At 43.5% G+C, this 17788-nt stretch overlaps 2 protein-coding genes across 2 annotated transcripts in view; both read right to left on the reverse strand.

The window, feature by feature from the left end:
- Positions 1 to 32: 32 nt before the first annotated feature.
- DENND2C (DENN domain containing 2C) lies at positions 33 to 16437 on the reverse strand. Its single transcript, XM_068659825.1, has 18 exons — positions 15616 to 16437; positions 14929 to 15077; positions 14257 to 14369; positions 13727 to 13894; positions 10975 to 11068; positions 10185 to 10229; positions 8703 to 8890; positions 6482 to 6591; positions 5974 to 6043; positions 5549 to 5626; positions 4728 to 4868; positions 4236 to 4384; positions 3668 to 3845; positions 3305 to 3346; positions 2247 to 2352; positions 1277 to 1516; positions 655 to 741; positions 33 to 153 (listed from the first exon to the last, which is right to left on the reverse strand). The coding sequence occupies exons 1-18, from the start codon at positions 16422 to 16424 to the stop codon at positions 122 to 124; spliced, it is 2799 nt and encodes a 932-aa protein (XP_068515926.1). The 5' UTR covers positions 16425 to 16437; the 3' UTR covers positions 33 to 121.
- AMPD1 (adenosine monophosphate deaminase 1) overlaps positions 16437 to 17788 on the reverse strand; it is a 13398-nt gene continuing 12046 nt past the window's right edge. The window contains exon 16 of the mRNA XM_068659828.1: positions 16437 to 16578. Coding sequence (XP_068515929.1) covers positions 16569 to 16578 — 10 coding nt within the window. The 3' untranslated portion in view covers positions 16437 to 16568. The remainder of the gene's footprint in view (positions 16579 to 17788) is intronic.

A 17788-nucleotide genomic window follows, 5' to 3' on the forward strand; every position in this document is an offset into this window, starting at 1 on the left:
CGTTCCCGCAGAGAGGCTCGGACACGGCGGGCTGGCGGCACGGCTGCTATTAGAGCCCGGCCCCTCCGGAGCCAAACGCGAGGAGTCCGGCCCCGCTCTGCTGTCCCGCAGCAGCGCGAGGTCATTTCTTCTGGAGAAACTTCATTTTGCTGCCTGCAGAGGGGACACAAAGAGAACGAAGCCGCTGTTAGGGCTGCAGGCGCGTCGGGGGCCGCCGCTGCCGGCAAGAGCGCGCCCCCCCCAAAGCAGGCTCCGAGGGGAGCCCCAAGCAAGGCCAGGCTGCGCGGTCAGACAGCCCCGAGGGCTGAGGATGGCCGCACACCTCACCTAGGGCTGCCGAAGCTTAGAAATAAAAGCCTTACAACGGTGTTTTGTGGCCCCTGCAGAGGCAATTAAAGACAGGAGGAACGCAAGGACAGGAGGTAACCAACGCGTCCAGCCGACCTGCGTAGGGTTACTGCAGGTGACAGAACGGGCACGGGCTGCCCAGCGGGTGGGCACCTCCCGAACCCGCCTGGACGTGTTCCTGCTCCGGCAGGGGGACTGCACTAGGTGATCTTCCAAGGTCCCTTCCAATCCCTAACGTTCTGTGACTTGTTCAATAGCTACATTTATTTAAAAGAACAAGGACAAAAAACAAAGCTATGACTTTACCAAGACTGCGAAGGATTTTGTTCATTCCAGTTGGTTCAGTCTCCGTAACACTCTCCAAATACTCTAAGGCACGGACCTCAAAAAGGCCTGAAGAAGAAAAATAGCGTGCAGCCAGTCAGTGTATTCCATCTCTCAGCACATGGCATCTCGTATCATCAATGACAACATTACAAAACGGAAATCATATATGTAATGTAAGTTACAGGATCAAGACCTCAGAAGAGAGGCAGAAAAAAAATTCTTTGCTTAAGAAGATGAACTCTGAGTAATTAGAAGGGCATGGAGCTATTAGAATCATAATCGTTAAGGTTGGAAAAGACCTTCAAGGCTATCTGGTCCAACTGTCCCTCTACCACCACCATTAGGTACTGAACTGGCTTTTATTACATATGCCAATGGGAAAACCTGCCAGGACAAAAGGCTTTTTTAAGAGTAAAAGTTATAAAATCATAGAATGGCTTGGGTTGGAAGGGACCTTAAAGCCCATCACATTCCAACCCCCCTGGCACAGGCAGGGGTGAATGCCACCTAACAGATTAGGTTGTCCAAGGCCTCATCCTGTTATATGACATTATACTTTGAAAGTGAGTTTGTAAAACAAGAAGTTAAAATCAAACCTCACCTTTGACCACATTCTTACTTAGTTCTCGATCCTGTATGAACCCTGCAAACATCTGCGTTTCCATGAAGAAGTGCAGGAAATGACGCACACTGCGTGACACGTGGGATTTACGGAACAGTTCCCGCTGGAACACCCGCTCCCCTTTTAATGTGACGTTCATGTGCAGGGAGTAGTGACCAACAATCTCCACAAAGAACTGCACAAAAGCTTCAGAGACCAAGGAGTTCAGAGGCATGTCACCTGTGAGGAGGACAAAAGAGTTCAGCAGAGGAGAAATTTCACTCTGCATTCACCACTTTGGACAATCCTCTTTAAAAGAAGGGCAGCAGTTGCTTTTTCGGCTGGCTGTCTCAGACTATGAAATTTCATATGAGTGTTCAATATCAGAGCAGCCCTTGGCTCAAATATTAAGATTTCTCTCCCATGTCAACTGTCTGCTGGCACAGGTTCCATTTTGAAACTTTATCAGTAGAGTGAAAGCATTCATAGTTTCTTTTCCCCTGTTAAGTATCTAGTATCTAATAAACAGTAAACTCATAACAATCTAATTATTTTACAAATTAGACAGATTTACAGATTTTACACATTAATTTATTTGAAGCATTATAAGGAAGATCAACTTTGAAAATAATGTCACATAATCTTCTAAAGTACAGAAACCTGCTCCGAGTTCAAGAAAAACTTGCTCTCAGCCACTTCAGGAAAATTACAGAAAACTTTGCGTGGGAAATGATGCACTTGGCCTAAGCAAAACAAGAGCTCTACATATACTGATCATAAAAAGAGGAACAATTAGGACAGCAGACTTCTTTATAACACATACAAAATAAAGATGTTCTCAGCAAGGTCACAGGAAAATAGCTTTATAAAATGGGTTTCCTAATGCTTATTTCCACTTGCACACTTTTATGGCAACAACGTGGAAGCTGAAGAGAATTGAAGATGTGAAAACATTTTTCCATAAACCTACCTTGTATGCAGCTCTGCTCATGTGACAAGATTTCATTTCGTTCCTCCAGGATTTGTACAAGTGCAGCCTGCAGTTTATGAGGCAGGATCTCATCTTCATCTGATACCTAAACAGAAAAGTGGCCATTAAAGCTTTTCTGTTATATCTATTCGACAGAAACCTCTCTTCATGAACTGCTAAAAAATACTCATAACATGCCTAAAACAATTAGAGGGAAGTTGCCCTATGATATATGCTATGATAGTTCTCAGTGGAGACAATACATTTGTCTTGTTGTCAGAGACATGAAAAACATTTGCTCGGTGCCTTCTGACTATGTAGAATCAATACATAAATGACCAATACAGAACAATGTATACCATACCATCTACATGGAGTCATGCTCATTAGACCAGCGATAAAACAAACTGTGATAGAACAACAAAAGTTTGTCGAAAAATATGACAAGTCTCAACATTCTAGTGAGAAAACAATCCTTTAATACCTTTCTCCATTTGCAGGCAGCAACGCGAAACAGAACAGTAAGGCAAAGGAAAGGAGATGCAAATATCCTCCTGAACTAGTAATACTCCAGTAAGTTTATAGTGACTTGTCTAGTGATGTAGAAGGCACCTCCAGCACATTAGGTAAAGTTTGGGGCCAGCAGAGAATCGCAAGTGAACTGTAATTATTTGTCTCAGACTATCACTCCTGGAGAACAAAGAAAACAAATACCCCAACTAGACGAGAGAGGAGAAAGCCCTGTAGAGAACAAGTCCACAGAAAGACAGACAGAAAGCAGAAAAGAATCCTGGTATCTGTTTCTAAATCCAGCTCAGGTAAGCTGCACCTTTGGCTTCAGTGCTCTCTCTGTATCTCATGAAACCTCAATCTTACAACAAAGATGTTGTAAGTTTGTTTCCTTCTCTAGTGATCAAAAGGGAACGCAAGAGATTTCTTCAACCACTGGAGTCTACATATGAAAACCAGCTTTTGTTGATTTCTTGCTAACACCTCCTTTCGTTGGTGCCTTTTCTTGGCACATAAACATTAGTGATTAGTGCTGTTATTTCACTCACCTCTTGCAAAAACCTGTCAGTGCAAAGATCAACAATCAGAACCTGGGAAAAGATGTACAAAACACATTAACTTTTTTAACTACATATGCTGCCATTTCTTTATTTATTTTTTCTCTCCAGTGGTAGGGGATGTCACACACAAACCACAAGTTTCACGTAACTCCAGCCTGCCTATAAGAATAGTCAATATTTTTTTATCTTTAATAGCAATGGAACACCCTGACATGTATCTCACAAGTCACAAACTGTCTCAGAAAGGTTTAAGACTTATATATTAAAGACAGAATCCACAGAGATTCCTCCAGTGAGGTCAGCCTAATACCACTGAAATTGTCCCTCCACTGTGCTTCAACCAGTTCTCACCTCTTCTACAGGCAGGTCCTGGAGCTGTGGTAACGAGCAGGAGAGAATGCCAATTAAGAATGGGGTCGGAGAGCACACAATATCAATCATAGAAGTTGGTAGGACTGGTATGTATGTGTGTTGCCAAGTGAAGGGATAAAGTATTGCAACTGCAGCATGGCCACATTTAGACAGGGTGCTAAAAAAAAAAGTAAGAGAAGCATAGAGTGTATTGTCAATGTGTCTTTCAGTGCTCAGCTACAGACATAGGTTAGAAATGCTCAAAAAAATTGTAATTTAGATATATTGTTTATGCATCAACAGAAACCCCATGCGTCCACTTTTGAAATCAGTCATGGGGAGCTAGGAATAGCATCAACCCAGACCTAAGAGGTAAAGGACACATTCACTTATTTCCTCATGCATTCTCCAAATTTTAAGTAAACATTTTGTGGAGAGTCTACAAAAAAAAGCTTTAAAATGAAATTATTTACAGCAAGTCAGACAACCTTGCACATGAAACAGACCTAAACAGGAGAAAAAGCAGTATCTCTCAGGAAGAACTAGTTACTCAGTCTCATTATTTTACCTTAAATTGTCAGCAACAAAGATCACCCTCCTTTCCAGCAGGAGAGAGGCAAAGACCCGTATCACGTGAGAGACACTTAGGCATTTAAACAGGCATTCAAAATCAACATGTTCAAGTCGAGAATCTGAAGGACGGCAGAGTTCCATAACCTGGGAGAACAGCACAGAGTTCAAATGCATGAGGGGGGACCTGACCAGAAAGTAGAAGTGATGGATTCTCACAGGTTGAACCCATGTCACCTCAACAGCCAAGTCAGAGTAATACAAAGGACTCTCAATCAGTTCTTCCTTTAAAAAAAAGCAGTGAATCACTTCTATTGCAGTGTGGTTCAACAGGAAGCTAGTTTCTGTGACAAGCTCCAGTCAGATTTTAGGAAATTATCATCAGAATGAAGATTTGCAGACAGCGTCACTCTACAGTGCAATCTGCAAAACTCCATGATGGCCCCGAGACACCAGACAACACATGAAAGGCAGTCCTGAATGCAGTTACCTCGTTTCCTGCTCCTGGCAGGAAGCTCTTTACAGCAATGGTGCGCCCGGGAGCAGGGAAAGGCGCCTCCATTACACTACGCATAAATGGGTGTACTAGAGCTGGGGACATCTCTCGCCTCTTCTCCACTTCATCTAAAATCTGCAAGAAAATAAATCAGACGGTTTCAATGCCTGCTTGTAAACCAGCGGAGATACAGGCCTATGTTCGAGTATGCCATTCCACTGCTACACCTGAAGGGTCCAACACACTAACAGCCTCTTTCCCCCTTGCGTATGATTCTCATGTAAGCTCCTCTCAAATGTTTGAACAATCAAATAGTAACAGATACCTCCAATCTTAATCTCAAGTGCTCCAATTATTAGAAATCAGCTTTCATCATCAACTTGCCCCTGTACTCTCCTGCAATAGCTGCTCTTTACTTGCAAGAGCTTTCTCTAGGGTTTTCCTCCTTTATCTACTCTCCTTTTTGTGCTATGAAAAACAAGCTGAGCTTTCCCCCCAGCTCACAAACTGATTTTCCATTTCCAAGTCATGGAAGAGGATGAAGGGAGCACCATCAGTAATACCAGGTATTAGAAACCACTTCATGACAATAATTTGCTGAAGAAGTAGTTGTCAGTATATCAGCTGACAAGTCCCAGCCCCAGTATGATTTTATTTGCCCCATCAAAGTACAAAAACAGCAAGGAAGCACCACACTGCTAGGATTTACTGCAATTGCTGAACAATTCTAGACTGGACAGAAGCATCCAGTTACTTCTTGGTGCTTGCAGGTTGTCAGAGACTCATGTCTGACATGAAGTAAGTCCCCGTCTCACCTTGGAGAAGAGGTTGAAGCAGCCTAGGCGGCTGACAATGCAGTATACCTCAGGAAGGCGCTTCCCCTTCCCTTCTGGCTGAAAGGCAATAAGAATGGCTATGTTGATAACATGGATACAATAAAGAACCTAACACCTACAATCTATTTGATACACAGTATTCTTTCTGCCATAATTCCCTCTACAATTCTGACTCGGAATTCCTGAGCAATTACTAGTTCTAGGAGCTTTCACACCCGGAACCCACTTCACTGTATTACCAGGCATCATCATGGTCCATCCCTTATGCAATTAAATGACTAGTAACCTCAGCAGCACAGGAGCCACAGAACCTACGTGGGAAATTACTGCCAATTCACAATCTGCCCTTGACTGTGCATTTATCAGTGCATTCTTTACACTACATCCAATACACAAATGCTTACCAGGAGCTTCTTGCAGTACCCAAACCAGCGGCTGCCATCCTCACCCGTCAAAACAAAAGAAAACGTTTCACTGGGGAAACAAAGAACAGTCACAGTTAAATTGACTATGCAGTTCAGACAAAAGACTGACAAACAAAGTCATATGTGCACCACACAAACTATATGCCATCCCTCCTTCTAGTCATGTCAAAGACCCCTCTGCTGTGGGTAGCCAAGCTACATCAGGCTCTCTTCAGCTGTAAAGGCACCTGCAGACTGTGGACTCATCAAGCTAGGCCTTAAACAGATACTACAAACTTCCTTCTTATAATAAAAAGATGATGCTCAGGCAGACATGGCACTTCTGAGTCCACTTCTGTATCTCACTTTTCCCCTTCACTGGACTTAGGGACTCAGCCTTTCCCATTTTAGCTGGCTTTGTCTGCAGTTCCTCTGGTCCTGGGAACTTGCAAATATCTGAGCTTTCAGCATTATCCACTTCAGACATCAGTATGCAACAAGTCTTTACCTTGTAAGTTGTGATGCAGGAAACCAGTCTTTAGGATCTGGAAAGCAGAATTTGGGAATGACCTTTAGCCTCTCTTCAGTATCCTTTGACTGTCTGAAGGGATGTTCAGGCTGGAGGGGTAACATACATTTAAAGTAACTGAAGTGCAGTACACAGCTGCAGCATTTAAAACAACGGGGGACAGCATCTTCCTGACACTTCCAAATGCTGAACCATCAGATAGCTAATCCACAAGTATAGGAGAACACATCCTGACTATAACACGTACCTACTTCCCTCTTGCAACTTAACTGCTAATTGGACTTTTTTAAAATTATCCAGCTGGATGTGGTAAGAACTGAGTAAGATTTAGGGCCATGACCAAGGTTACAGAAGACATCTGTAAATGAAAATACCTCAATAATCACTGCTGCATAACTATGGGATAACACGTCCTGCAAAATCCCAACACAATAAACTGTCCCAATGAAGTCACCTACCAAAATTTGAGCAGCAGACACATAAACCCTAATTTTTATCATTATTATTATTTTCAGTGAATATATAAAAGCCATTAAACAGCCACATAGTACAGTTGGGTCTGATTGTCTGCTAAGACAACAGGGAAAGAACAATGTACTGCCCTTCCCAGAAGTGTTGAAGAGTCTGAGAGGTTGCACCAGGGAAAAGCCAAATCTGGTTGCATTCCTTTCTTCCTTCTAACACCCTGAAGTTCGCACTTTTGGCAGATGTTTATGGGCATTCAGTTTTACCCATCAATTAAGACTGTGCACTCTCTTTCTGGCCATGGTCCCTTACTAATTTTGTGAATTTAAAACATTTTCACATCTGACACTCAAGTTATTTGCATACAAAACACTTATGCTGTTGGACAACATAACATGAACAAGGTTTGGATAACATTCAGATTTCTTAATAATCACTGGATTACTCCTGGTAGCACAGCTAGAATTACTAGTTCTGATCTGTTTTCAGTGGAAGGCCAGCAGATACAAGCCTAGATTCTGACAACTGAACATTCAGTTCCATCTGGAACCACAGAAGAAAACATCAACATATCATCCTCTTCACTTCACGCTAATGTGTACACTGAGTCATAATTCAGAATCACACACACCAACTTTGTCTCCCATTTGGTTAAGCCCAAATGACAGACAGAAGGAAACTTTGTTTCAAAAGTTCTAGTTCACAATAGTTTAATTTCCATAATTCACCTCCAGTTTTGGAGGTTACTAGACATGTCCTTGTAATGTGTTTTTTTTGTTTGTTTGTTTTGTTTTGTTTTTGTTTTTCCAGAACAGTGTAAGCAAGCATAAAATCCCTGGGCTTCTAGCCCTGCACATCATCAGTCCAACTGCTTTACTCGTTGTTTATAAATCACAAACTACCTGGATGAGGTCATGCCAGCTTTGGGAACAAAGCACAGCACTCCCTTTGCTCTCCTGCAGGCTGCCTTGGCAGTGTAGCACAATATAGTATGGCTTTATGGTTTTTCCAGACAAAAACAGTATGAACCTTCCTAGTTCCAACAAAAGACAAACCTGTAACATCCAATGGGAATTAAGCATGCAGGTAAAAGCACACTGGCTAGCCGGAACAGATTTATTTTCATTAACTGCCTCAGAGGCAATTATTTTCAGTTTAAAAAGACCTCTCAACAGTCTTCCAGCTCTCTTGGGTTTTATATTCTCTCAGCTCTGAGCTCTTCAAACAGATTTGCCATATGCCCCAACTTCCAGACAGTCCTACCCACTATACTGTAGTTAATCATAGTATAGTGCCTAAAAGCTGATCTTTACATAGTTGGACAGTCAAGAAGCAGTTGCATCTGTATTAGTTGTCAAAGTTTGTTAAAGAGATATAAGGCATATCAAGGTCCCACAGACAAGGAAACAAAGCAATCTGCCACGATAGTGGTATCCATACCAGAAAAAAGGCCAGTGTTTTTGTAAGCACCAAATCCCCTCTGAACCATCTTCCTGAGCTCCAAAATATCACTTGATTCCCCATTGATAGAGAATTGAGAAAGATACTCAAACGAATGTCCAACAATAACCAATACATTTGTAACAAAGCAAGGTGCTTCATATCCCAAACCTGTACCCTAACCATTGGCCCAGCTTCACTGGTATAGAGTTTAGGAATGGACACACACTGGGAGGAAAGATAAACAGCTGCTGGGTGTGTGTGTTTCAAGAGGAGGTTTCCCCTCGGCTCTTACCTTGTTGGGAAACTGCTGTATGATTTGTGGTGTGTATTTTATCTCAGATGCCTTCTTGTGCAGTGACACCACTACAAACAGCTCAAACAGCTGCTGCTCCTGAAACTCTATCAAATCTCTCTCCAGTGTCTGGTAGTGTGGGTTCCTCTTGGAGGCTGATTGCACCAGTAGCAGGCCCCTGTGTCGACCTGAAGAAGGGAACAAATCCAAAACAATTCTGTGACCGTTACTGCCAGACACCTACAGTTCACAGAATAGGAATCACCATCACCTTTAGAAAAAGGAAAAGAAATGGGTACATTCGCCTAATGTCACAGAACTGCTACATGCTATTGGCCTTGGACTCCTGTGTCAACTTGTCAAGTGCACAGCTACAGGACCAATGGCATTGCAGCAACTCTGCAAATCTCTTCTGCCTGATAACAAACACTCTCCACCTGTCCTGTCTTTGTTTTTTTTTTTTATTTTGGCTATGCATCTCAGAACATCACACAGTAGTAACAACAAGGAAAGGCCATGAAAAGCTCAGCACCATCAATTCGGTAGTTGCCAAGCTTCAGGCAGCTAGCCCATAAAGCAGCACGGCCATTTAAGAGAGACAGACCAAGCTTCCAGGCTGAGATGTCTCGACCGACTCACATGCACAGGTAACACTGATGTAAGAAATTCCTATGGCCCAGGCACCCTAACACATTATGGACACTTAAAACAATTCCTGTATCAGATAGTGACAGACACTGTATTTCTGCAGACAGTTTTCACTCTCTATTACTCTCCTTAACATAAAAAGGTGAAACTTCAATATCAGCTCCACATTAAAGCCTTTTGAATGCTTTCTGCTAAGTAAATGAAACACCCAAAACAATTACACTGGCCCTTTTCACTAGATTTGACAAAGTCCCTTATCATGGCTGCTGGTAAACCATTACCATTTCACATTCAAACCTTACAGGCAATAGAAACTAAAACCAGTTTGGTTCTTCACACACCAGTTAAGACCAAGTAGTTATTTCAAGTCTGCAGTTTAGGCCTATGATCAAACTTGGGAATAAGGTACCAGACAAACAACCAAGTGACTTCTTCCCACAGAAAAGTGCATTTCACAACACTTTAAATATAAAATAGAGCCAAGGGAAGGAAATAGTGGGAAAATAAACTCAAGTGTTATCAATAACGGTGATCTGTAGACAATTTACTGCAACAGATATTTTAATAAGTGTGATTCTACCAACCCCAAAAAATAAATTTACTGCTAGCCATTAGCAGATTAACGGCATTAAACCTGAAAGGCTCAGGAGAAGTGGAAGAAATAGAAGTTGATTTATCAAGGCAACAGCTCCCAGCCTTGGCCACACTACCTCTCAGATGTGCCCTTTCTCTGTCTTGGCAGAAGCCACGATAAGTCAGTGTGCCTATCCCATTAGAAGCTTAGCCAAATGTGTAGAGCTATGGGGACAGGACCAGCCCCTGTGATTCACTCACTTTTTGGCTGATTTTCCGTATCACTTTCATTCCCACTGGTTTCACCTGAAACACAAATAGTTTTCGCTTATTAGCCATGGAGAAGGAAGATGGGCAACACCCTAACCTGGGAAAGAGAAAACTTTAGACTCATCAGATCAACATCACTCAGGTCTGCTCATCTATCCTGCTCAAGGCATCAGCAAAGAACAACTGCTACTTGCAAACGTGCTAAAACAGTAAATTTCAGGAAGTAGAGTTGATTGAAGTCACTGTTTCCAGTAAGCCGAATGTAGATCAGCCAAACACCGGCAAAGAACAGAAACCAAGTGGTGATTTGATGCTGCTATAAAAGTTACCAGAGTTGCTGAACAGAACATACGATAAAGAAAAATCATACCACTGCTAGTAATTCAGAAGGCAACAATAATACCATTTTAGAGGCACAAAAGAGAAGAGTGGAGCTCTCAGAGAGTTCTTGGGCCAAGCAGTTTTGCAGGGACTTTTTGTTTTCCCTGTTTCTTTGAAGAAGTACTTTTAACCACTACTCCAGCTCTTCAGGCACAGACTACAGGAAAATCTTCCACTCCTAAGAGTTAAACTTATGTTAGTAAAGTGTTCCCAGTCCTAATGGTGCTGAAAGTCCAGGAATTTCAGTTGGAAGACACAGGGTTCAGCACTGTTGAGTCAGTCCAGCACGAGCTGCAGGAGGTGGTGATGCCTGGCCTGTTAAGAGTACCCCAAGACCTACAGGAATTGTGCCACTCAACAAGTATGTAGCAAAGAGAATGGTGCTGGAGACCTCCCATACCTTTTGTTGGAGTCACTCTCCCAGCAGGACTGAGCAACTTCACCCTCTTCTTTCCACGCTTAGAATCAAAGATCTCCTGTATTCTTAGTACCAACTGAAATCCAAAGCAGAAGCAGAGGTTAATATCAGGGTCCAGAAAAAGGTCTAGGTGCCAACAGGACTGAAGACCAATAGAGCTATCATGAAGCACCACAATACTTAGGAAAGGCTGCTGAAGTCCTGCCAGGAACCCTGGCTCAGAGATCATTTGCTAGAGTACTTTTAGCACAACTTACTGGATAATGAACAAGCACAGTTTCTGCTGCAGGAGAGAGATTACTGTTAGCGCGACTCAAAGTTGACACGGAACTGTACATACAATCTGGAAATTGTCATATTTTGCTTACTAAACAGACATGAGAAGTGGCAAATTGTCTTGCATCAGACCTCAGTTTCTTTTGCAGAGGTACTTGCAGATGTATCTTAAAAACCCCCCATCATGAAGGACTCTGAACTTCACATGCTCTCAAGCACCCCAGTTCTTTCCAAGACCAGGGAAAAGCAAAGCTCTCCCAGTGCAGCTTTTTTAAATGTCTGTTTGCTTTGTTTATTTGCTGCTGTAGTTGTATGTTAGGGTAGGTTACTAAATTGAATGGATTATGTGCTTTCATTTTGCACAGGTGAACAAAGACAGTAGGACTGAACAATGGGCCTATGCCACAGACCTAATCCACTGGAAGAAAAATTTGGGGAAACAAACACACTCCAAAAGAGACTAAGCTACAGAAACTGAGGAAGTGTCAGCATTTGTCACTCCAGGTCAGTGCTACTAACCCTCGTTCCATTAGTCACAAAGGCCTTAAAACCAAAGTCCTAATGTTTTCTGTAACATGGGTTCCTCTGGACTCCTATCCTCACCTGCTAGTGCTGAATTTGGCTCATCGATTCTGAATGTCAAAGACTGCTATCACTTCATTGTGAAGGAATTACTTAAAATGTAGACAGCAAGTCAAGTTCATTCTTGTCTCAAGTGAAGGATTCATTAAATGCTCCTACTGAACATAGCAGGGTGTGGTACAGTCATTTGTCACCACAAATACTGCATAAAAAAAGGAAGATGTTCAGCAAGGAACCTGTTTTTCAGCTCTAGCCTTTATCCCCAGTTCAGCAAGCTATACTTAGGTTCTTTCTTTCAGATCTATGTTCTAGTGCAGTGTTCTGCACTAGACAGACATGAGGCTGAAAGGAAGAAAACAGCACACAGCAGGAGGCAGTGCTTCTCTTCCAAAATCTGCCTCCTCTAAATTACACTGGGTGGTAGAGGGGGGTAAAGATTTTCAGTTTCTCTTCTGATTTTTGTACAATTGAGTCATCAGCGAAAGATACTGGGTGTGTTTGAGGCACCTATGCATTTCTTAAGCAATAAGAAAGTTCTTTTTAGACTCCAATCCTTTTCTTGATCTCTTGAGCAATCTTGGCTCAATTTCCTGACAGCAAAGTATGCTTCCTGCATGTAAATTGTTACCAGATTTTTGAAGTAGGTTTGCTTTAGCGAATGTTATATTTTCCCCCTCCAAAAGAAAGATACTGTTCATCACAGCATTTTTATAATCTTGCCAATGCCAACTCCTTCCTGACTTTCCAAGCCTACAGTTTGTTTACAAAACACATGTAAAAGTTCCTTGCTATTCTAAAACACTTAACATTTGACAAGTACTTTGCACCTGTCCAACTTTACCTCACAGTCTTGTGCAAATTGGGTGTATATGCTCAAGAAATAATGATCCGCAGAAGTTAAATGATTTTCCCATGACAAAAGCAAGTTTTTGCCATTACAACTGGAATTTGAGTCCTGTGCACCAAGTGTCACACATATAGCACACAGCAGTAGCTGCAGCTGTCCTTCTATAGCACGTTCTACACGCTGGTAACTAATACCAGAATCTTGAAAGATTACCAGCATATCAAATAAGAATTACAACCACTCCTAATCCTCTAGTGCAAAAATGGATTACAGGCTTTTTTCACTCTGGCCTCAGAAGCATATCCATCTCTGGCACGCAGGCAGAAGGGAGCAACCAGAATCAGCAGAGGGGAGAACTGTTGGAAGGCTTTGTGAAATGGGCTTATCCCTAATAAGCTGCTCTTCACCTTTAGCATATGAAAAGGCTACAAAAGTATGTTCCCAGTGGAAATCAAGAACCACAAGTCAATATGACAAATAACCAAGGACCCAGCCATCTCCCTACAGCAGCACCTCACTGCCAGCTGCCTAATAACTCAGTTCCTGAAGGGAGAACACTGGGGGTCAGTCTGCAAAGTCACGGGGAGCAAAGTACACTCAAACAGAATTGTACAGGGCTGGCCCTTTAGCTCAGAGTTTCCCTGCATTCCTGCACCACAAAACAAGCATCATCACACTTCATGGAAGCATTGGGAACAAGCCTTAAAGGACAAAGCACTACGAACAGCTGACATTCACATACAGCACTGATCTCGTTGACCCATTATCCCATTTGCAAATTATTGGCCAACAAAACTACCACTGGCCTAGCTAGAACCTCTGTTTTTTGATCTCCCAGTATCTGCCCTACTACTTGGATGGGAAATGGTTCAAGGGGGTCATTTGTCCACACATACAGCAGTACTAATCAACATTCACCTGACTGACACACAGCTCCATGACTGCTTACGAAGCATGTAGAGGTGCTAGACAAAGCAGCAAGAGTTTCAAATGCAATGCAAGAAGTAATGTTTCAAGTTTAAATCTTACCCAGGGCAAGTTCTTTCTCCTGCTAGCAGCCTCTGCTGCTCGGAACAGCTTCCACTCAGTCAATGTGACAGGCAATGTTGTGTCCTTCACCGTTTTTCCTTGCAAATTTGTTAGGGAGGGCTGCAGCTCAAGAGTTTTGCGACTCAAGAAGGAAGGTTTTGGGGGAAGCTAGAAAATAATATTGAAAGAGATGGTTAAGCATGGGATTAAGCTTTGGTCCAAGTTCAGAGCCAAAGAAGAGATTACAAATTATAAATTTTCTGCAATGTCCTGCTCTACCAAGCTCTCCCTCCCACCCCCATCCTGTACACTGAAATATCTCCTAAACACCCTCTTGTTCCTATTCTTTTGCTCCTTAACAGCTTTATCAATTGTTACTGCCATGACTATTCATTACCATTTACATTAAAAACAACAATAAACGGATATGAAAAACAGTTACATATCACTGGGGAATTAGAGCAGGGGAGGAGCACAAAATGGGGCCCTTGTGAGGACGGCTCTCCAAACATGACAGTTTAATCCCCTACCTTGGGAGCCCTCCTAGTGCTTCGGGAGGGTGGTAACTTCCAGACAGATGGGATCTTCCACAGGGGTAAAGGCATCACTCTGGTATCTTCATAGGGGTTCTCTTTTGTAGGACCTGGGACAGAGGATTTATGGAGGAAGACAAAGTTCTGATTTCTTGCAAGGAAAATGATTAGGACAAGTCTGTGCAGTTGTCTGCCAAGTTTGAACAGGGTTTGAAGAGAGATGTGTTTTGAGATGAATTAGGTTTCTAACACACAAAGATCCTTCTAACCCATTACCATCAACTTGGCAAGCTGTACATAGACTCAACAAAATGGAACACTTCCAACACTGCAGAGAAAGTAGCTCTGTTGCAAAGAAGCTAATTTTGCCAGTGTTCACACGGATCTCTATGCAGCACTCAAGCAGGGGGTGTCAAGAGCTAATAAAGAAATCTGTTTAACACAGGCCATTTCTAGCAACCTTCCATGACATCTGAAACTAGACACAGAGAGTTACTCTGCACAGTTATTCACAGGCAGATAGCTATTAACATCAACAAGGAATCCAGATTATAAAAGTCACAGAGCTAGACAGGTCCTCAATGCATTCTCCTCTTAATTCCTCCCTCCTCAGCTGCTTAGCTACCCCCAAATAAGGTGAGCAAATCCCCCAGAAGCACAGGCACATACAGATAATGTCCTCATAGATATTGTCTTCTGACTGTGTGTAGATGAGCCTGGGTCCTGCAGTGCCATTTGTCTCTTCTCGAAGTTTGTGGGAGCTGGTGGCTGCCGTACAGTTGCGGAAGCCGTGGATGTCCTCAAACTCAAAGGATTTCCTAGAGGAAAACCAGCAAAACATCTTCTAAAGACAAATGCATGTACCTGTGAGTAATAGTCTCCAGTCTGCACAGATTGATCCTCCTTGGGGACATCAAGCACATGGATGCTCCACTCTGGACTCAGCAATAAAAGGTAGGAAAGGGAAAGGAGTAGGAGGGGGGCTGTCATAGTGGAAGCATCTGTCCTCAGGAACAACAATGATGCGTATTGAGGCCCTGCTTCCCAGGACGTGGCCCGAACATTGCCCATTGATGGGAAGTAGACAGTAACTGCTTTTTTTTTCTTCTCTCTGTGCTTCCGCACGGCCTTTGCTTTTTTTTTTTTCCCCTCTCCCATTTCCCTTTAATTAAATCATCCTTATCTCAAACCTTGAGCTCTTTGTGTTGTATTTTCTCCCCCTTCCTCTTTGAGGAGGGGGAGTGAGAGAAACCGGCCATGATAGAACTCAGCTGCCCACCTGAGTAAAACCACCACACCCATCTAGAAACTGATTTAAGGAAACGTGTTTCATACAGAAGAGATGAATCAATGTACCTCTGGCTTCTTCCTCTGATACTCCTGCTGGCTGTTGTCTTCTCAAGATTGTTGGAAGATGACACTGAGTCATCTCCATGCTTCTTTTGCAGTGAAGCTTCCTTGGTAGCACTAGCATTGCTGTAGCCACTTGCACTCTTTTCTGCAAGATAGCGGAAAGTCCTACGGGGCTTAGGTGGTGGGACAGCAGCTGGCTCCTCTTCTTGCCCCACAGCCGCTGAATAAATGTCTTTCATGCTCCTCTCTGCTCTACAGAACGAGTCCACTTCTTCAGCTCTAAGTTCTCTTCCTGTGGAGCCACAGCTCCCTTGCTTCCTCTCCAGGTCCAAGGGAACTGGTGGGGCTTTGCCAGGCAGAAAGGCATCTGCTCTCCTCCACAGCCCCTGCAAGGCGTAGAAGCTGCCTGGGGAAGGCACTGCCCCCGGGTCCAGGAAGCCTGCTTGCCACTCTCCATTCTCCTGGGCTTGGGAAGCTAGGCTGCATGCAGAGGACTTGAGGTCATCATGGTCATCAGTCTGCAAGCAGCTCCCTGCATTTTCCCTGAAGTCCAAGCCCAAGTTCTTTGGATCTTTAGACCCAGCCTTTCTGCCCTTCTCTGTATGTTCTGGCTTCACTTTGGATAGAACATCACAGCCTGGATCGTATTTTACTCCAAAGTCCTTCAGGTGCTCTTTCTCTTTGCTGGAGCACCCTCGTGTCCTCCCTTCCCACTGGGAGATCTTCTGTTTGATGTTGCGGCAGTGGCTCCGGGAGAGGGTCTGCACAGCAGAGCGGGAGAAGCTACCATCAGCAGTCCCTGTCGGGTGCATGGTAAGTGCTGACCTGCTTACAAACACCCCATCTCCGGCCTTGCTCGGGTTCACCTGTGCCCTGCATGTACCAAGCTGGCATGAGACTCCAAAGCACCCAGCGGTCTCCAGGAACCCCGGTATCAGAGCTGCAGGGACTGCCTGTTATAACAACCTGAGGACAAAAAGAAGAAAACCACCATCAGCTACGCTCCAGCCACACACATCACCAGAAGCTCTCAGCTGCACTCTGGCCAATTGCTGATAAACATTCCTCCCCAAAACACACGTTCAAGACAGACTTTCACAGCACACATCCCACAAAGCCTGCTTCTGTAGCACACATCAGGGAGGGCTAACAGAAGGAACTAGAGGTCTCAGTGGCTTAAAAATCAAACAGAACATTGCAACAGGAACAAAACACAGCTGGGGATGCCCAGGGTCCAAACTCAAGGAAATTAAATGATTTCATGTCCCTTTGCCACGGACGAAGGGACATGAAATCATTTCTAAACAAAACATGCCAGAAGTATCACACATTTCTCCCCAAGAGTGCCTCTCAGATCCATGCTGTCTGAAGATAGCTTCCACCTCTTTATCCAAAGCGGAGGAATAAAGGCACATTCACACCACGTGATAGGCAGCCCTTACTCTTTTTCCAACTCAGAAAGCCAGAGAGGGTGCTACACATTTTCCACACAGTCTCAAGACAATCCAGTTTCCTGAAACCAAACGTTCAAGGAAAGAATGGTGCCAGCACTGTCCAAGAATAAATGCCAAAGTCAAGCCCACCAGCTGCTGGTGCTACTGGTTCCCTGCAAACCCCCTCACTATAATTATGCTGGCAGGTAATTAGCTAAACAAAGACACTAACACACCACCTTACCTTATCCTGCTGAACAACAGGCGCGAGAACAAGCAAATCACTGATTTGGCAAGTTCTGAAGCAATCTTTTGCACCTTTTATGCAGTTCTAAATCACCTAAGACAACAGATTGCCTTGTCATTAAGTTTCCAGCGTTGGTAGCCAAGTACAAGACAGCTTCTGGTCTTCAGAAGGCTACAGCTGTCCTGGGGGCATGAGGGGGCAGTCAGCATGGCAGCAAGGATCCCTTCCAGAGTTCTCAGCTACTCGCATTCTGTTCAGCTCCAGAACAAACCCGAAGCATTTCTGAACAAAACTGTCACGTTGATGCCTGAACGATGTGGGCAGTACCAAACAAGCCGATTTCATATCAAAATAAGTAATGCTTCAGGAATGTGGCATGCTTAGTCATTTCCACCTCCATTCAAAGCAACTTAAGTTATTAACTTATTTGAAGCTTCTGCATATCGTGCCATGGAATGGAGTCCCATCTTATCAAATACCTGGCAACGTACAGCAC

Source organism: Anas acuta, chromosome 24 (assembly GCF_963932015.1).
Source record: "Anas acuta chromosome 24, bAnaAcu1.1, whole genome shotgun sequence".
Taxonomy (NCBI): Eukaryota; Metazoa; Chordata; class Aves; order Anseriformes; family Anatidae; genus Anas; species Anas acuta.

What these genes read in the sequence shown, in the direction of transcription:
- DENND2C (XM_068659825.1), bottom strand. Translation starts at nt 16,424, where the DNA reads ATGCACCCGACAGGGACTGCTGATGGTAGCTTCTCCCGCTCTGCTGTG. An exon ending in TACAGCAGTTTCCCAACAAG is followed by an intron (nt 6,592 to 8,702) that starts GTAAGAGCCGAG and finishes TTACCCCTCCAG; the next exon opens with CCTGAACATCCCTTCAGACA. An exon ending in TTTGTTGCTGACAATTTAAG is followed by an intron (nt 3,846 to 4,235) that starts GTAAAATAATGA and finishes TTTTTTTTTTAG; the next exon opens with CACCCTGTCTAAATGTGGCC.